We start from the raw sequence: 19,325 nt of genomic DNA, 5'->3' as shown, positions 1-19,325 counted from the left end.
TGATCTGAAATTAACTTTTTCTTTAATATTTATTATCCAAAATAAAAAAAGGTTTCGCTTCCTGCTAGATACCTGTCATGCTAGTCCAATGATTACTTTACTGGCACTGGCTTTGAGTTTGCACCTTTATGCATACCAGTAGTCACTGCACTATATAACTTGACTAGGGTAGTGTGTGCATCTTTTAAATCTTTAACCCTTCCTCCACCTACTCTTTTACCACCACTCCCCCCCTTCTTTTCTCGCTGGGCAGCCCCTTACACTCCTGTCATGAAGGCCCTGCTCCTATTCTGCTATGGGCCTTTCTTTCTCTGTACTTGCTTTACATTGGTGGAATGGATTGAAACAAACAACAGTTGGGTCAGCTTTTCATAGAACAGGTTCTCTTTAAAGCTCATACATGTGCACTTTCTGAGTGCCTAGGTTCCCTGTACTATAAAACAGTTCTTTCCTACAGGGAGTGCAGACACAGATGTGGTAAAAAAAAGGCCAGCTAAACCTTGTTCACCTAATGACAAACAGAGCCACACAGTACAGAGGACACAGACACACAGAAGTGTCCCTGTACATGACCCCAAACAAATATTTTATCAAAACAGAAAACTGAGCCCATTTCAGTAAGTAAAAATGTGACTTTTTTTTTTTCAACAAATGGCCTTATTAAATGTCTCTTGTCTGATAAATGTTTATATAAAATTGTGGAGCACTCTCGCTATTAGTATATAAATACATGTATTGTATATTATATTTAATTAAGCACCTGACCAGGATATTGTGATCCAACATGATAACCTCTGACAGATATCCTTTATATGTCAGATAACAATAGTTTATGCAAATATAGTTTATGCAAACAATGCAAATATTATAGCACTTCTTTATTAATGGGGTAAAGGGTTATGATGGAACTTTCAGGACTGATATAGCAACCAGTGTGTTTGTGGTATCAGAAGCCTGGTGTCCTCAAGGCTCCATTAACAAAAGCATACCACATGCAGTATTTTTATGTATATTTGTATTTTCACTGCAAGGCTATGGAACATGCAGCAGGAACATTGGTTCACATGCAGCTCCTGGACATGTAGCTTCTACCAAAGAAGCAGTTCAGAGGTAAAAGGTGTCTATGACAGTAACAACAAATGCCTAATTTTCCACATGAACAGCTTTTCTTTTGAAGAAGATACAAGCTAACCATGCAATATAGCTGCTTTCATCACCAACATATTATAACATAAGGGGAACTGTGTGCTTTTGCACAGATTACATTATTGTGAGACAAAAGCATATGGGATACCCGTATGGGCAATGAAGAGTTGGGAGACAGGCTTTTATTGTATGCTATGCCAGACTCCTGTACTTCAGGAAGCTGATACTTTTACTGAGGAAGATACTTGCACTGGTCAGCAACTTTCTATTAGTGAAAAGGTGGCTTGTACTGCAGACAGGAAGCAAAATTGCAGAATTGAAGGTTTACTTCATTTGGGCGGTAGCCTAAATTAACCAATACAATTCAAACTAAGCTAAACTGCAAAAATGCATATATACCTCATGAGTTATCTCAGTGGAAACAGCGTTCATTACATATCAAACAGAAGATCCAGATATATAAAGATAAATATCTATATTTAGACATATAGATATAAAGACATATATCTATATGTCAAAATTTTTTTCCTTTAAAAGGCAAACATAACTTTCTACCCTTCTAACCTCCCTATTGATTGGTTAAATTAAAAAGCAATAAAGGCTTATGGGGTAGTTGATTGCAAAGTACTGTACAATTTTCATTGGAATGTCCAGAATTGCGTTTCAATTCAACTGTCAATAATTCTTGATCTACTAACAGACTGAGGTCTTTGCTCATCACCTACTTCCTGTCACCCGGTGTCCTGCCGCTCCTTATGTGGGCACATGGTTTTCATTTTTATGTAGGGATACTGTAAATGAGGTCTGGCATTTATTGTTCTTCCTACCATTGGGTTTCATATGGTCACATATGACTGAGCCTCCCACTGGCTGACTTCAGAGATGAGTGGACGTTGCTGTAATGCATTGTACAAACACATTTTGCCCAAGGAACAGACAGACATTTTGTCCACTGCTTTGCTTGTATCCACTGTTTGCTATCATTCATTACCCTGATTGCTATTAGAATATGCCTTGTTAGTTTTTGTGTTTAGTTGGTCACAGTGACACAGTGACATAGGAACCAGTGATTAAAACTATAACATGCAGTGTAGGACCGATATACATCACACCTGGAAGTGTTTTGGAGCAAAGATTTTTTTTTATCAATATTAGCTCTGCAACAGGTTGAGGGCAATGTGGATAACAGGACCAGTAAGTAGTAAGAATTTTCCTTTACAGGCTGAACTTTAACGCCTTAACCTGTAAAATTTTAATCTTGATAATGTATTCATTTTAATGCTAGCAATAGAAGTAATCACTAATGGAATCTATATTTCACATGATGTACCTGTGTTCCTCTTTTTAAAACCTTTAGCACAGACCATATTGACAGCGCTAGCCTCATCTAACTCCATGTAAATCAACACATATAGCAGTTATACAAGTTTGTTGATTTTACTGAAAGCATGAATATTTTTATAAATACATATTGCTATATAGGCCTAATTTTAGAATATGTTAGGAAATGTGTTTTTCAATAGTTCAGTGTCAAAAGCATACTGCTTTCTTTGGTGCAGCAAAGCTCTCAGCATTCAGCTGCCGTATTTTGGAAGTCTATTCATACAGTAGCAGTGTGCTTTGGATAGAACAAAGAGCTGAAACTTGGGGCATCTTGGCAAGTTTCCTATTTTTTTGAAAGGCTCTCCATCGCTAGCCTGGCTCCTTCCAAGTTCTCGTTCTGTAGAACTGTGCAGCAGTTTAAATCAGATTTTCTTCTTAATTTCACCACTAAAAGACACACATTGCAGTATTTCCTTACACCTTCCTATCATGATAGTGTAATGAAACAGGTTGTTGGTATAACATTCTGTATACATGAGTTCACTTGACTGGATGACTAAATATACATAAAATCATCCTGAATATGGTTATCCGTTTACCAAATATTTTGTTGGCCTTTGAAATAATTGCAGTGAAAGCCAAGTAGTAGCTTGTCATTGCTTGGTAAAGTTTTTGCTAATGATGGTCACTTGCTGAATAGCTATAGGTATAAACTGTTTTGCCCTCATGTAACCTGTGGACAGTCCTGCAAGAGCATTTGCCAAAAACAGAATCTCAAGAGAAGGACACCGAGTGCCATTTTGCTCACAAGAGGTTAGTTATATTTATATCCTTTAAACTTCCCTTGTGTAAGCCAGACTCTTGATTAACTCTTACTCAAATACTTTCTTAACAATATATTAATGTCTAGGTGCAGGTGTGTTCATAACTACTGTGTATATGCATGGGGTGCCATTTTGAGCATAATATCATAGTGCAAATATTGAATAGTTTTCTTATAAGAACTTTGCTCTACTTTTACTTCTTTTTTTTTAAAGGAGGTAAAGGGAAATTGTGGAGTAGCATGAGGAAGATGAATAAAAAAGAATTGTTTTGCCCTCATGCTCTTTTCCTTATAGTTTATTATTGAAGTGTGACAAGATCAATAAATGTCTATATGTGGGATAGCTCAGTGATGTTTAATTTACTTTGAAAGGCTGCATTGTAAAGGGAAAAGTTCATCCTAATGTTATCTTTCTGTAAACAACCTCCTTTCCCAGCTGGACCTTTGCATCCTGACATTGATACTCCTACGCAAGTCACAACCCCAGCACTAAATTCTTTAACACATATCTCCCTAGTTTTCTGCAGACTTTTCAGGTCAATTAAATTCTCAAAGATCAATCAAAAAAGTCAGCCAATCTGCTGAAATGGTTTGAATTATGGATGACTTCTGAAATTTTCAGGTGACTTGTCATTCCTTACTTTGTGAGTGACACAAAGCTGTGGGCAGCATTCTATGGTAGATCCCTCTGGTAGCACAAGGTACAGTTCCTAGATTTGCTTTTGACCATGGGTGGCTCATTTTTATGGATTCACTTTAGTGGCAGAAAGTATTTTTTTGCAAATATGGAGAATTTGGTGGTAAAACATATCAAGCACATTTCTTTTTCCAGTTCACGTCAGTTCCAACTGAGTGTTCTCCGTTTAGTCAATGGTATCATTTAGGATTCTCAGGGGATTTATCATTTAACAATTGGTCTGAGTTAGGTAAACATAAATGGGTTGTTATGCAACAGGTTGTCACGAATGATAATGAATTTACATCACTGTCTGACATGATTGACCTTGGATCTACCTCTGAGAACATAATAAAACTTTATTTTTGATGTTAGCGAGTATGAATTTGTGTCCATATTTCATGGTGTGCAAGTACTGCTTGGGGCCTAGCCTGGCCTGGGTAATCGTCTAGTCAGTCATGAGGCCTGGGTTTGCCCGGAGCAAGGATGGTGCTTACTGCCCCACTAGAAGAGAGAACCCAGAAATATTCAACAGATCCTATGTGGGTGATTGCTTCATGGAGACCATTGTTGAAGGAAAGCATGTGGTCCAATATAATATAAGAGGAAAGACCACCAGAAAGATAGGCCCAGAGCTGAGAAAGAGGAGAGAGATAGGCGAAGGGGCTGCATATCAGGGTGGTGAGGGAGTCCAGGAGGTGGTGCGGCTAATGAAAGTGCAGAAAAGATCTAGGTCTAGGTAATGATTGGCTGAGGGGGGAGGGGGGGGGAATGAATGTAAAGTCAGAGCAGGGGGAAAGAAGGGGTTTGGGTGAATGGAGCTAGAGTTAGCAGCTAGAGAGGGGTAGGAAGAAGTCTCCCACCTACCCTCCCTTCGTTGCCTAGGTACGGGGAATCGAGGTGTTTGATGGAGATCTGAGGTTGTTGTTAGTAGGGTGGCTGAGTTTCAGGAAGGCAGTGGTATCAATTGTGCTAGAGTGTGGTGGAAGAACTATGTGTTGGTATGGCATATTTTAGGTTTTCAAAGTAAACCATAATGGGGAATTTTATTAGGCCAGTAAGGGGTCTGTGTTTGGTTGATATCAGCACTTGAGTCATAGGAATGGTGGCTAGGACCAAAAATATCATCCCAGGGCAGACCCAGGTGATCCTGGTGTTGGTTGGTTTGGGTCTTACAGCCAATATTGGGTATTGGTTCTTGTGAAGTTTGTTTGAGTAGGTTATTGAAGAACATTATGTAAAATAAAAGTATGTAGGATATAATAGAATAGTATTCTGTGATAAATAATAAAAAGGCTGTCCAGGTTTTTTTTTTTTCCAGAAAGTATGTTGGTGTTAACTAAATTATTCAGAGTGAAAAAGGTCGAAAGGTTGGGCAGCTGGTGGGAAATTGGTAGCTCCTCTGGACTACTCTGGTCAAGATATTACTATGATTTTGGCACATCAGTTTTCTGGAGCAATCAGTATACCGTCAGTTATATTTTCATGGCATGAGATCATAAAAGGTCATGAACTAAGATTATCCACAGCAGGTGTTCAAGTATTAAGAAAAAGCCTGCTTATGAAATGCAGCTACATCATTGCAGGACATACAGTACATAACAAATTTCAGATTGGCAGTCCCCTGCAGCCAGTCATGCAACACATTTCTACAGAGATGTAAAATTTTCTTTTATTTTAAGGTATTATATTTCTTTTTGGAAGGCACATTTCATGTTAGATGCAAAATGTATTTAAAACCCAACAATAAACTTCCCTTGTTTGCCCTCATTTGGTCCTTTAACTTTAAAAGGGTTTTGTTAAATCTGTTTGATAATTGCAAAGAAAACGCCCCGTGGATCAGAAATTCAAATATTTCTTGTGCTCTCTCAATACTCCCCATCTTAATACATAGAGCTTTTCCTGTTCTTATTTCGGACTACAGAATAATTAGTCTATATGGTGTACAGGTTTGGGAGTATAAGTGGAGAGGTTTATCAATAAACATTGGGCTGTGCTTTGACCACTCATTTCACAAAAGTGCTAAATATTGCCAGCCCCCTATAACAGTACTTAGAAGTGAAGTGCATTTCTGCTAGAGCAATACAGTTTTTCTGTATTTGCAAAACTCAAGAGAAAGTTTGCATGTATTACAGAGATTTAACACATTTTTGTAATGTTACCCTTATACTTAAAGTGTATCTTAATCCATTTTTAAACTCTCCATGGAGTAATGAACAGTAAGAACTACTGTCATATTTTTTTATGTGACCTTGCCCAAAATGCACCTTCTTTAGTTGTCTGGCAACCATTCTACGGCAAAAAGTGATGGGAAATCCAAAATGTTGTGGCACAGAAAAAGAGGAAAACAATGAGAACAATTGGGGAATTCTTTTCACTTCCTACTCAATAGGACAAAACAGTTAGCAAGTTTAAGGTTTACTGTATTTAACTAAAAAAAAAAACAAACAAAAAAACTAATTTTGCATTACAGGATTCCATACAGTGATAATGAAAGTGTTTTAATGTCAAAAAAACAAATATACCAGGAGGGCTAGTAGCTAGGGAGTGGAAAAAGATCTGAATTCGAAATAGACCAGATTTTCTCCTTTAGATGTACTTGGCATAAAGCACATAGCTCATAGAATTCGCCCTGGTCCAGAAACTTGAACATGGACTCGTAGATGACTATCTACCGCTGCTGGTGGCACAGCCCTCTCTGCTCCCTGTTGTTCTTTTATAACTTGACATAGGCACTTGTTCTGGCTCTGTAGCCAGGAATGAGACTGACTGGGTCTTGCAGCTTCTCCAATACAAGCTTCAATTTTTTATTGTTCCCATTAAAAAGAGCATTGTTGTCCTTCGGTATCAAAACAAGCAATCCTGCTCACTTAATTTACAAAGAACTCCATGTCAATATTGATAATGCTTTTTGGCTTTCATCTAACTCTCCTAATATGTATAACTGCCTCAGGCAAAGGAGTTTATAGTGTAGTGTAGTGTACTTTACCACTTTGGGTAGTTAAGTAATACATTTTTATACATCCAAAAAAAAAAAAGTTTGACAACCTAGAGGGGGAAAAAGGTTTGGTCCCCAAAGAGTGTCAATCCCTCCAAATGAGGAGGAGTTAGGAGCTATGGCTATATATAAGCCTGTATGACCAAGCTTTCTGGTCCGTGAACATGTTTGCTGCTAATTCTTGAATTATGTGTCAGCCATTCATATATATCTGGAACAAAAATAACATCAGTATGCTGTAAATGCCTCAGCACATGCCAGGATGCATTCTACACTGACTTGAGTACTTGAGATTTTAGAGGAATCTGTCAGCAAGAGCACTTGGATATGCAGTACATCACATGTAAGATAAGTATTAACACATTTTGCCAAGGCTAACAACATAATAGAAAAGTCACTTAGGGGGCAGGTACAATGGGTGACTATTACAAAAATACTGTGCATGTTGTGCTTTTGAAAGCGGAGTGCACAGCCACAAGTGGCAGTGTTAGTGCATGTGATTCCACTCAAAAATGGAATAAGGCCAAACATGTTTTAGGTATACCTGTGAATACAAACAAATTATAAATACCTGTTTGTATATGTAAATATAATAGACTCTGGATTATGAACTGCTAGCTACAAACAGAAGGGTAGGGCAAACTGGATAATTACCTGGGTCCCTCACTTTTTCTAAGGCCTCATTGAATAGAATGATAAGGATGTGCGGAGCTGGAATGCTGTGCATTTGGAACCCCCACTTAGGTTATTTTTCTGCCAGTTTCAGGGCAAGTAAGACTTTTAATTATTATTATTATATTTGTTATTATTATTATTATTAACCTCCCGACCGTTAAGCCCGACCTTGGTACGGGCTTCAAAAAGTTACAATTATCGATAAACCCTTTTTTTTTGCTTTGTTTGTAATTAACTCACAGTGAGACTTTTATACAGTAACTGACACCATGTTGCCTAATAATATGTTGAGAAAAACATCTGTCCTAATTGCATTTATTAAAATATTCTACCTGCTCCAACTTACATACAAATTCAACTTAAGAACAAACCTATAGTCCCTACCTCGTATGTAACCCTGTAACTATCTGCTAATTTGATAACATTTGACAAGTTATATGAATGAAATAGCAGTGTAATAAAGGAACATTACATGACAGTTACTTGTATAAATGATTCTTTGTATTGGTAGAGGAACTTTATTAAATAATACACATACATTACATTTATTGTCTACTTTATTGTTTACCTACTAATAGTGATACCTCGGTTAACAAATTGCCCTGCTAACAAAATTTTTTCACTGTTTAAGCTATTAAATATGGTCTTGTCTAACAGATGTTAAAAAAAAAAGCAGGAAGAAAGACGCCTGATAACATACTGAATGACAATTGTACTTCCTGTATACTGTGTCAGAAAGTTAGAGGAAGACATCGCTTTACATATGAATGGGTTTTCCTGCTGCTTGTGTGAAGGACAGAGGCTTGATGGGGGGAGGGGGCGGTTTGCATGACTTGCAAAAATCTTTTGCTAAACATAGCTGAGGTTGTGGGTGATCTTAAGAGCTGATCTGTAACATCTTGTAATTCTTAAATGACCAGGACAAACTCTGTAGTTGTTTCTTTTTGCATAAAAAAGTACATCTTGCTCCAGAAGTTAATGAATGTCTAGGCTCCAAAAAGTTTTGTTTCTTTGCTTTGTTTGTGATTAACTTACAGTGAAGATTTTTTACAGTAACTGACAACACGCTGCATAATATTATGTTGACTGTTCCAATTGGGAAGCTGTTCATCCCAACCTTTGGTGAGTTTATGACCTTTTATATTGTGCTTTTTACTATTTTTTTTATTAATCTTATCTTTAAATTGTGGGCAGAATCCAGAACGAATTAAATAATTTCTATAGAAACCTATGGGAAATCAAGTTTCGGCTAACAAAGTTTTCAGCTAACAAATGTGATTCTGGAACAAATTATCTTTGTTAGCGGAGGTATCACTGTATATAATAAGTAAAGTAATAAACTAAAAGAACTTGGTACAAAGGGTAACGTCACCCGATTTGATAGCAGTGATTTTTAGCAGCTCCAGAATTGCTCTACTTGCCTTTTTTTTTTTTTTTTTGCATCAGTGAATTGTGAAAGCATTTTCTAAATCAGTGGGTAAACTGTTGAATTGTTGCAGCATTTCGAGCTAAAGTCAGAATTAGAAGTTTCACTAGCTGCCTAAATTATATAATGCAGCTGCTGAAGACCATGGCACACCAGGAAATAGTAAGGAATCATTGTTTAGATAAGCATTTTATTCAGTGTGGGTTTACTACCAGATGTAAGTAAATTAGTCTTAATTTCACCTAGTGCTTAAAGGGGTTCAAAGTGGTTTGCATACACTTTCTGGTTAAAATTGGAACACATTTTAAAATTTTTTCCCCCACTTTTTTAACTACACATTCTCATTTGAAATGAAATTTTCTGTACTTGGTGAGCAGAACATTGAGTTATAATGCCATTTTACATGTTTGTAATCTGCTTTGTATAAAAAAATACAAAAATATGTACAGAGCTCTACGGCTCAAACTCAAATTTACACACAACTGTGAATCCTCTCATCCTACTTCTTCTGTGTACTTTGAACTTTGAGCAGAAAGAATATTGGTCTGTGAATAAGTTCAGGAATGCATACTGTATATAATCTTCATTTTTAAACCAAATGCAAAAATTATTTAAAAGGGTATTTGTCTTTTCATTTACTAAGCACAACTGGGAGTCCTCTTCCACATTTTATCTGTAGTCTGTAGTGCTATCTGTTGGTAAAAGTACTTTCAGATAGTTTTAATGGCATTCTATTCTGATATATGGTAATGGAGGGGATCTGTAGGAATGTAGATCTCATCATGTTAATCTAGGGGAAACATTTATACTGGAAACCCCCTTTACAAATAAAACAGTCTATTTTGTGTTGCATGATTCTTTGTAAACAGATTCTCCTTTTTAAGGAATATTAAACATTTATATTCACAGAGTAAAGTACTTCCGGTTGTAGGAAAAAGAACTGCTTTATCGGATCGCTGTCTCCTCACTACTGGAAGCCAATAAATGATTTAACATCACTGAGTGTGACAGTCTACCCAGGACTCCTGCATCTATTCCAGGAACTTCGTTAGGGATGATAGCACAAATCAATTATAACGCATTACTGTACACTGGGATTTGTCACTGAACAAAATCCCATTATCATTACAGTGCGGTGCATCAAACCATAACAGGCAGAGGACAAACTGCCCGATGTGAAAAGAAGCCATTGTAAGAACGTCTTGTAATATAAGGCAATTCCTAACCAACAAGAAGCTGCTAATGTAAGAGAAGTGGGAATGTAACCTGCCTTCGCATTCTGAGGTTGGACCACCCCCACTGGCTTGTATTGGATTCTAGCTACTTAATGTTTTTGAAATTGGCTATTAACAATAAAAAATGGTCTAATATAGTACATCCAGACTTTGGACACCTGACTTAGAGTTCTGAATCTCTAAAGTCAAAAAATGATCAGGTGCACATGCAGATGTTACCATTGAACAGCAGGATTTTCCATACAAATCAACTGGCTATTCCAATCCTAATTTGCTGATTAAATTACATCAAAAAGTAAGAATACGTTTTTAGTAGTAAACAATATTTATTTAGCGCCACCATATTACGCAGCGCTGTACATTAAATAGGGGTTGCAAATGAGACAGATACAGACTGTGACACAGGAAGAGGAAATGACCCTGCCCCAAAGAGCTTACAATCTAACCTTTTCCTTCAATACTGTCACTATGTTGGAACAAGTATGTTGATAATGCACTTTGTAGTCGGGATTAGGAAAGGAGTAAAAAAAGGTTCTGGGAGTTAGTTGACATTAAGTCAATCACTGTTGTGGTCTTCTCAATGGAGTTTTATGTCTTCTGCTGTTTGAAATGTCCCGCTATAATATGTTCCATTCTGACTAATGCTAATTTTACGGTTTTCATTATGTCATGAATCCTTTGTGTACTTCCCTAAATGTTTTTGTACATGAACATAGAAGCACAATTTTAACTTTCCTATTGGTACAGGTTTGCATTGATCCCTCAATACCCAGCAGCACACACTTATCTTTCTCTGCTTTGTTCAACACTAGGAGCCAAAGGAAATAACCAGTACTTCTGGGTTTGAAGGTGCTTTTGACTCACTCCATGTGACAGGGCAGGGCCAATTAGTCATAAATTGTAAATGCTGGTAATTCAGCAATTTGTAGTTTATGCAGGACTTTTCTTTTCCTTGCTGCAACTACATGAAATGGTAGCAGGGCAAAGGCAAGGTAAGCCTATGTATTTTTGGAGCTATATTATATCAACGTTTGCATTCCCCAAGAAAAAAAAAAAACAGTAAAATTTTAATAATCCAATGTATTTACCATTTAAAATGGGTACTGTTATTGACAGCCTAGATTCATGTTTATTATGCTGATTAAGTTTGTGGTGCCAAACAGGGGTATACCCATGTCTTAAGGGGTTCATCAACAGGGGTTTTTTTGCAACAATAAGTTGTATTTAAATGATATAGTGCATAATTACCAGTGGTTTATGTAAATATTGGCAAAGCACGTGGTTTCTGTACATCCCAATTAAAATCTCACATGTCTCCCTATAGTCCTGTACCACTGCATGTAATCATTTTACATAGACTTAGCCTTTGGACATACCAGCTATTGTGCAAAGATTTTCATATCATTAAAAAACAAAGGATTAAAAGTAAAATTATATCTACATTTATTTACTTTTCCTATGCATTGGAAAATATACCTGAATGCAGAAAATCTAAATATTCTGTTTAACTATTTGTTGGACATCTGGCATTCAACAGTGAGAATTTGTAACATCTGTCTGGTTATTGTCTGGATCAGTTTTAGCTGTAAGCACATGGTTTTCTAGCTAGTAAAATACATCATCTTGGACAAATGTAAATTTTGGTACAGTCAGCATAGTAAATGGTTGTTCAAAAGCCCCAACATGAATATGAATAATATATATTTAGTTGTGCCTGCACTATATGCATGTAAGTCTGTAGTGGGATTGCATCATATCAAAGCAGCTATAACTGGGCTGATACAAGTTCTTTATATAGAAGCACTAAATGCAGGAAAATGCAACTAAGCATGGTGCATTGCTGTATATGGCAAACATATATTTACTCTACAGATTACTCTATTTTATTATGCATTTTATAAGAAAGCATGGGGAGGAACAAGTACATACACTGCCAGTAATGTATACACACTGTAATATATCACATAGTGTAAAATACAGCACAGCCCGCAGGGAAGCTAACTAGGTAAATTGTTTGTTGTATTACTACCTACACTACCAAATGGGTTGCTGGCTACTAGTGATATAATTACATCAAAAACCACATATTGCCTATTGTGCTTTCATCAAAAGCACAAACACTTTTATATTGGTTTTGAACAGATTAGGATGGTTAAGACCCCAGTTTGTTTTTAATGCTGTCTATGCTCCACTTGAAAGATCTTCCCTTTCTTTTTGCTCAATGATTAGTATAACAAGGGCCCCTAAACTAAACTAAAACATTTTCACCCTTTTGTTGTTGAAAATGATGATTTTCAACAACAAAAGGGTGAAAATGTTTTAGTGGGGACACTTATTCCATTGACAACTGCCTAATATATTTCCTCTTACTCTGTTGTGTCTTTGGGACAAGAAGTAAAGGTAATTTTCCCTGATGGGGGGAATGCCAGTGTTTAAACTTTGTGCTACTTCATCTTAAGCTAAAAAAAGGCAATCTGGTGAAAAGTGGGGGTATTCCTAATGAAATATTGGCACTATAGCCATTACCCTATTCATGAATAAACCTTTTTTTTTTATTTTCAACTGTTTACTATCTACTGCCACTTTAGTACCCTTCTGACTCGACAACCACTTTAAATGAGGCTTTGTAGATTGGCATTTTAATAAAATTGAATAGTAAATGAAATAGTGGATATTAGCGATGCCCATTGTAAACACCCTGATCACCACTTTGGCCATAATTGCAAAAGTAGTGTACACAGCCATTCACTTTGTTCGTGGCCACATATGCATAGTGGTGCACAATATTATTATTAAATAACAGGATTTATATAGCGCCAACAAATTGCACAGCACTGTACAATACCTGGGGGTTTCAAAGACAGACACAGACAGTAACACAGGAAGGGAAGAAGACCCTGTCTTGACAAGCGTACAATCTACGAGGCACATGGAAAATGGCTTTCATTGTGGCCCCACATTCATAAGTAGCGTACAGGGGCATTGGCTTTTCAAAGTTGTCACATATGCGTTTTTTGTAAAGTGGTGATCATGGCTAAATATGGCGATCAGTTACTCTTTTACAGCGAGTTCCTGATTGCTATTTCTGTGTAAGAACAAAACTTTTTCCCATTTCAATAAAAATAGCGCTCTCAAACTAGCAATCAGGTTTTTAAGAGTGGAGAACAAAAATGTAGGAAACAATTTTCTGTAACCTAAGTGTACTTGAAGGCAGAACAGCAAATTAAGGAAAATTATATTTAGCTGTGCAGGAATTTTCATGTTGAATAAACCAATGGCAAATGCCCTTATGAGGTTGGCAAATTCCTAAGTATACTTATTGATGGAAGATCTCCTTCTTTATGTTCAAAATTTTTAACTTGCTGCATCTAGCTGTTGAAAATCTGCAACTTCTGGTGATACTACCAACTAGAATTTTTTCTTGAAGTTGTGTCCTAATTTACCACACAAGACAATTTATGACAACTGACATTAAAGTAATCCTAAAACTCCCAAGAAATTAACAGATTTAATTCTCTTATCCCACAACATAACTTCCCCTCCAACTGATAAAGTACGATAAAGATATTACCTGGCAAGGTCAAGGAAGGAGTCCACCGTCTCCTTATTGGTGCTGATGGTGGTTTCTATGCCCAGAGCATTGGAGTTCAGAGCACCTGCCCCAGCTCCTGGTTTAATTATGAAGCCCAAGGCTATAGCTAACCCAGAAGCCATGAGAGTGGTCACCAAGAAGTAAGCCACAGCGATGCCACCCAACTTGCCCAGTGATCTGGTATCCAAACTGGCAGCACCAGAGATCAGACTGCACACCACTAATGGCAAGATTATCATCTTCAGCATCCTCAGCAACATCTCTCCAGGGAAAGCAAAGTAGGTCATCTGAGCCTTGGTTAAGTTCATGTTCCTCACTGCTGTGCCCAAGCCAACCCCTACCAGCACCCCTGACACTGTGAGGATGACAATGGCATTCTTCTTCAGGAACTGGGTGCATTTTGCCCCTGCACTTTTCTTTGCAGCTTTACTAGTTTCATTAATTTGGCACACAGTGAAATCAGGGTACTTGTCCAGGTGTCCATTGGTTTGGCAAGGCTTCTCCATAGCTGGTGGCACTTTAGTGTGCAGGTGATGAAGATCAGAGCTTGTATCTGGCTGTGCTGCGTAATGGGTGTGAGAGGCAATGGCATACAATAGCAGAGAGGGAGCTGATCAGTGCTTTGTGTGCTTTCTCCAGCTACAGACACTCACTGCTGTACTTGTAGGGCTCCAACAGACACTAAAAAGCTGCAGCTGATGCAACAGAGCTTCCTCCTCTCCCTCCCACCAGTGACTCTGTCTGTATAAACCTCCCTCCCTGCCCCTGTCTGTGCCAAGTCTCCCTCATCACCCCCCAAATTTCTCCCTTCACTGTTTGGCTGGCTGCCCTTTCACATGTGCCAATCTACAGCATGACATGACTGGCTGAGCAAAGCAGGTGCTGGAGCAATGTGCTAGGTTATACAGGAATGGGAGCCTGCCTTCTTATACCTTTATTCTAAGGTAGAAGCATTCCTTTATGCTAAAGGACACAGAGGGTTTCAGGAATACTTTTCATACATCATTTACTGCTTTGTTGCATCATTCTTGTACAGATGTACAGAATGTCTGAAATGAGAGTCTTGATTTGCATAGACATCTTTTACATCCCTGATGCAATTATAAAAATAATTGGTTTTAAATGGCTCCTGAGGGTCATGGGTCCCACTCCATAATAGCCTAATAATTTTAACTTTTTCTCAACAAACATGGATTGCCATTTGCATTGCATAAAAATGTATTAAGCAGTCCATTATTTGAACATATAAAATTGCATCCAAACGTAGTGTATGCTTCGTTGCAATACTCATCTGCATTACTAAGGTGCATTTGGGATGCCTTAAAGAATGAATGCCAACCTAAAACACCAATGCTTGTGCTGTGCATTTCTTTGTGTGTGTTAACGCAACATGCTAATGTGGACGAGCCAAAAAGCCTGACTGTGAAAATAAATACACAAACAACCCATACCTCCAAACAAAGACCATGCAGCAATAAGTTATCTTAAATTAAAATAAACGGAACACCTTCAAAAAAACACACAAATCTGTCATTAAGGAATATACCTTTTTAACTTCTAAGCAAACTTTACCTACCAGCCTAATACACAAAACTCAGAATTTCAAATTCAGCAAAGTTTAGCCTGCAGTAAATTTGGAAATCCTGCTCTCCTGTATTTCAAAGTTTTCTTGTGATCCGGCATCATGAAGGGCAGCCATACTGGCAAATAGGAAGAGAAAGAATACAGGAGAGGGCATATCAGTTTTGTAGTAACTGTTGAAAATTGCATATTACAGCATTCTGGTATTTAGGGATTAAAAGAAGACATTTAAGGTTTGAACTAACACCACTAGGAAACCTTATTGTAGTGCGACAGCCTATACAGTACATTAGGTGAATGAAGATATTCAAGTTAATCACTATTTAAGTGAATAAAAAAGTCCTGTAAAACCAGGAAAAATATCAGCAATCATGGTGCTGCAATCAATGTTTTTTCTGCACATTGGCATCAGCATAGTTTCATTGCAGAAAAGGACAGGTGATAACCCTTTTGCAATAAGTATTCTTCCTGCCTGATCATCAGCTCATTTTTAAAATGCCATCTTCCCTTGTAGGTGCTGGGACTGAATGAACTTGCTTGCCATCGTGGGAGTTGTGCCATCTTGGCCTGGCTAATCAAGATGGCTTAAGATTGGAATGAGGACGAGAAAAAGGAAGAGGATGGTAGCACCCAAGACAAAACTATCCACTTTGAGTATCCACTGGGTTTAGTTCCACTTTACATTTGAAAACATTAAGTAGTTTCTGAAAGAAGAGACTGTATGGAAAAAAAACACAAAATGGCCTGCACATTCATCTGATCTCAATCCAACAGAGCACCTGTGGGATAAGGTGGAACGGGAGATTCATATTATGGATGTGCAGGCTACAGATCTGTAACAACTGCATGACGCAATCATAACAATATGAACCTTTGAGACTTATGAACCTTATAAGTTTTTTAGCACTTTGATGACTATTTCACAAAGAAGTATAGCAGTGTATACCCAATATTTATCATACAATATAGCATCCCCTGAACTTGTCAAAATACTTAAAATGAACATGTGACAGTGTCTTTTCAAGCCCTTGGACTTCTTTACAGACTGAAGTTTATAGCTGTAATGTGACCACTAATTTGTGAAAACGTATTACAGCTGTTACTACAGATAGATCCCTAATTTTACAAACCTTAAAGAAAGAAGTAATAATGACAAACCAGGGTCAATAAAACATTAGAACACACCTGGCTCTTTCACATAGGAAATACACCAGAAAACAAAGATAAATCAACTCTTTTTTTGACAGGTACATTTTTTTAAGTTTTAAAACCCAGAGATATGCTTTTAAGATCAACAAATAATAAACATCAAAACATAAAAGGTGAAGAGAGAAAATTAGGAGGAAAAAATACACTACAAGCTAAATATATTATCAAGTTACGTAATATCTTCAGAGGGTTATTATCTGCATTCTTGCACTATGGTCCCCAAATATGGCTAAACTTTCAATACAGTTCATAAACGGCCATTTAAAAGGGGATTGTTATTATAATATTATACTAATAATTAAACTATTAGTAAAACTGACTTATGCTCTGCTTGTTTAGATCAGTTTATCTTTGTATTTTTCAATACAATATGTTTTGTGTAAGGCCTAACAAATACTTAGGGGTCTATTTATAAGCAGTAAATCTGGGAATCAATGAAACTGGTCGAGAATCTTCAAGATTCGTGTGTCTATAATGACAGTTATGGATTATCCACCAGAGAATATTTTGGTGAATGTCACATTCACTTCTTTATATATAGACTTCATAGTGTTAGCAATTCATATATAAAAGACAAATGTTATACATTGTTCTGTATCTATATATGTATTAAAAATGCTATGTTTATATTAACCACCATTTTAAATCTTCAATATCCAAGAAAACTATTACCAAAGCAAGCATTGCACATGCTATGGAGACTTTCACAGCCAGACCATACAGTAATTTTTACAAGTGACAATAGCATTTGGCAAATACTGGTATTTTGGATACACTGATTTGATATAGTATATTGTTTGAAAGGTTTTTAAAAAATTGCTTGAGGTAATGACTTGACAATAAGGAGTAAAAGGACAAGGAGTTTCCTTATTTTTTTGTCACTTAATAAAATATTTCCTTTCCACTAGGACTCTCATAGGACCAATTTATTTCTGATGTTTAGTAATAGGAGCCTAATAAGCCATCCATTCCTTTGTTATTTTGTATGTCTTGGATAGTCCAACAGCAAGATGTTCTTTTCATAATTTGTGATTTTGTTTCTGACCCCTTGGGAGGTCTGAGTGTTCCTATCTGCCTTTCTATCTTACAGCTTTTCCTGCAACATATTATAAAATGAAATCTAAACAGAGTTTTTGAAACCTCCTATTAATAGGCCTGATTTATTAAAAATCTCCAAGACTGGAAATGATACACTTTCATCAGTAAAGCTGGGTGACACAGCAAACCTGGTATGTATTTGAGATTTTGGGTGAAGCAGAAGCCTGAGACCAGTGAGATCAGGAAGAAAAGTTGAGCAGCCTGTGTGCAAGAAGAGTTAATGACACCTGTACCTGAAGCCCTTAATGACACCTGTACCTAAGTTAATGTTTTCCACATGTCCTAAAATACCCTATTAATGCCACAGATGGCATACTCTCAGGCTCAGACATTTTATTAACTTTATGAAGTGGCAAAGAGTATCCTGATTGGCAAGTGCTCATCTAGGCAAAATTTACAGAGTGCAAAGTTGACCCACTGCCTCATTGTAGCAATAATTATCTGAATCCATACAGTTTTAATGTACTAATAGAATTTTACAAACGTGTATAAATATTTCAGATGCCTGCTACAAAACAGAAAAAGGTAACCTGCAGATTTACATTACTCCTTGATTAGGTGTCCCCATACCATCAGCTCAGTTTGTTTCTTTAGTTTGAGCCTTACAATAAACAAATACTTTTTTTTCCCAAGCTTTCTGCCAGACCAAAAATGTGCTGATGCAGGGAAGTTTATGGTTAGGGGTTTATGAGAGGAGGAAAATGTTATTGCAGCTGAATGACAAGTTTTGTGTCTCCCTATATTAAATATTTAAAATGCCAAGCATATGATTAGCAGGATAAACAGGAACAAAGAGCATTATTATAGCTGCTTAATTAAAGTCTAAAGTAATTCTGACTCTGCATGGCATCAAGTGAAAAACTGTTTTACATAATGCTTGATGCTTTTTTTAGTACTAAATGTATATTTTGTGCAGCCTAACCACAAATCTAAAATAAAAGAAAAATGCTTAGGTAAAACTGAGCTGTAACGAGGACCTGTGTAGCATCAGTTTTTAGAAAGCAGCAGATCTTTACAAGTAAATGGCTACATTTATATAAGTATTGTTACTGGATATTTATAACAAATTGACATTTTTATAATAAAATTCCTGTTTTTACCATTTTTAATTTTTAGTTTCATCTTAGTGCTGCTTATTCCCTGTAGCCTTCTTGTAGGTACTTGTTGTTATCATGCATGCACTGTGGATTTCCTGATGCTGACAATGGTGGACCATCCCTGCATAATGTGTGTTTTTACACAGCCAGGGTACAGGAACTAGGGGACAATGCAAGAGCACACTTAGTAAATACCCTGTTTTCCCGATGATAAGGCACTGTCTTATATTTTTTGAAATGACAAAATATGCCCTAGGTCTTATTTTCATGGGGATGTCTTATTTTTCTATGAAGAAGACTACAGTACACATTTATTGTTGAAAATCACTCATGATCACTCATGTGCCATTGATTGTCCCCTTCTGATCATTCATGTGCCATTGATTGTCCCCTTCTGATCACTCATGTGCCATTCATTGTCCCCTTCTGATCACTCATGTGCCATT

The 19,325-nt window shown here is 37.0% G+C and overlaps 1 protein-coding gene across 1 annotated transcript in view; it reads right to left on the bottom strand.

Moving 5' to 3' along the window:
* SLC1A4 (solute carrier family 1 member 4) overlaps positions 1–14,578 on the bottom strand; it is a 29,319-nt gene extending 14,741 nt beyond the window's left edge. The window contains exon 1 of the mRNA XM_072409565.1: positions 13,874–14,578. Coding sequence (XP_072265666.1) covers positions 13,874–14,400 — 527 coding nt within the window. The 5' untranslated portion in view covers positions 14,401–14,578. The remainder of the gene's footprint in view (positions 1–13,873) is intronic.
* Between the last annotated feature and the right edge of the window lie 4,747 nt (positions 14,579–19,325).

This window comes from Pyxicephalus adspersus, chromosome 4 (genome assembly GCF_032062135.1).
Source record: "Pyxicephalus adspersus chromosome 4, UCB_Pads_2.0, whole genome shotgun sequence".
Taxonomy (NCBI): Eukaryota; Metazoa; Chordata; class Amphibia; order Anura; family Pyxicephalidae; genus Pyxicephalus; species Pyxicephalus adspersus.
Note: the sequence above shows the minus strand (reverse complement) of the source record. Positions and strands in the feature narration are given on the sequence as shown.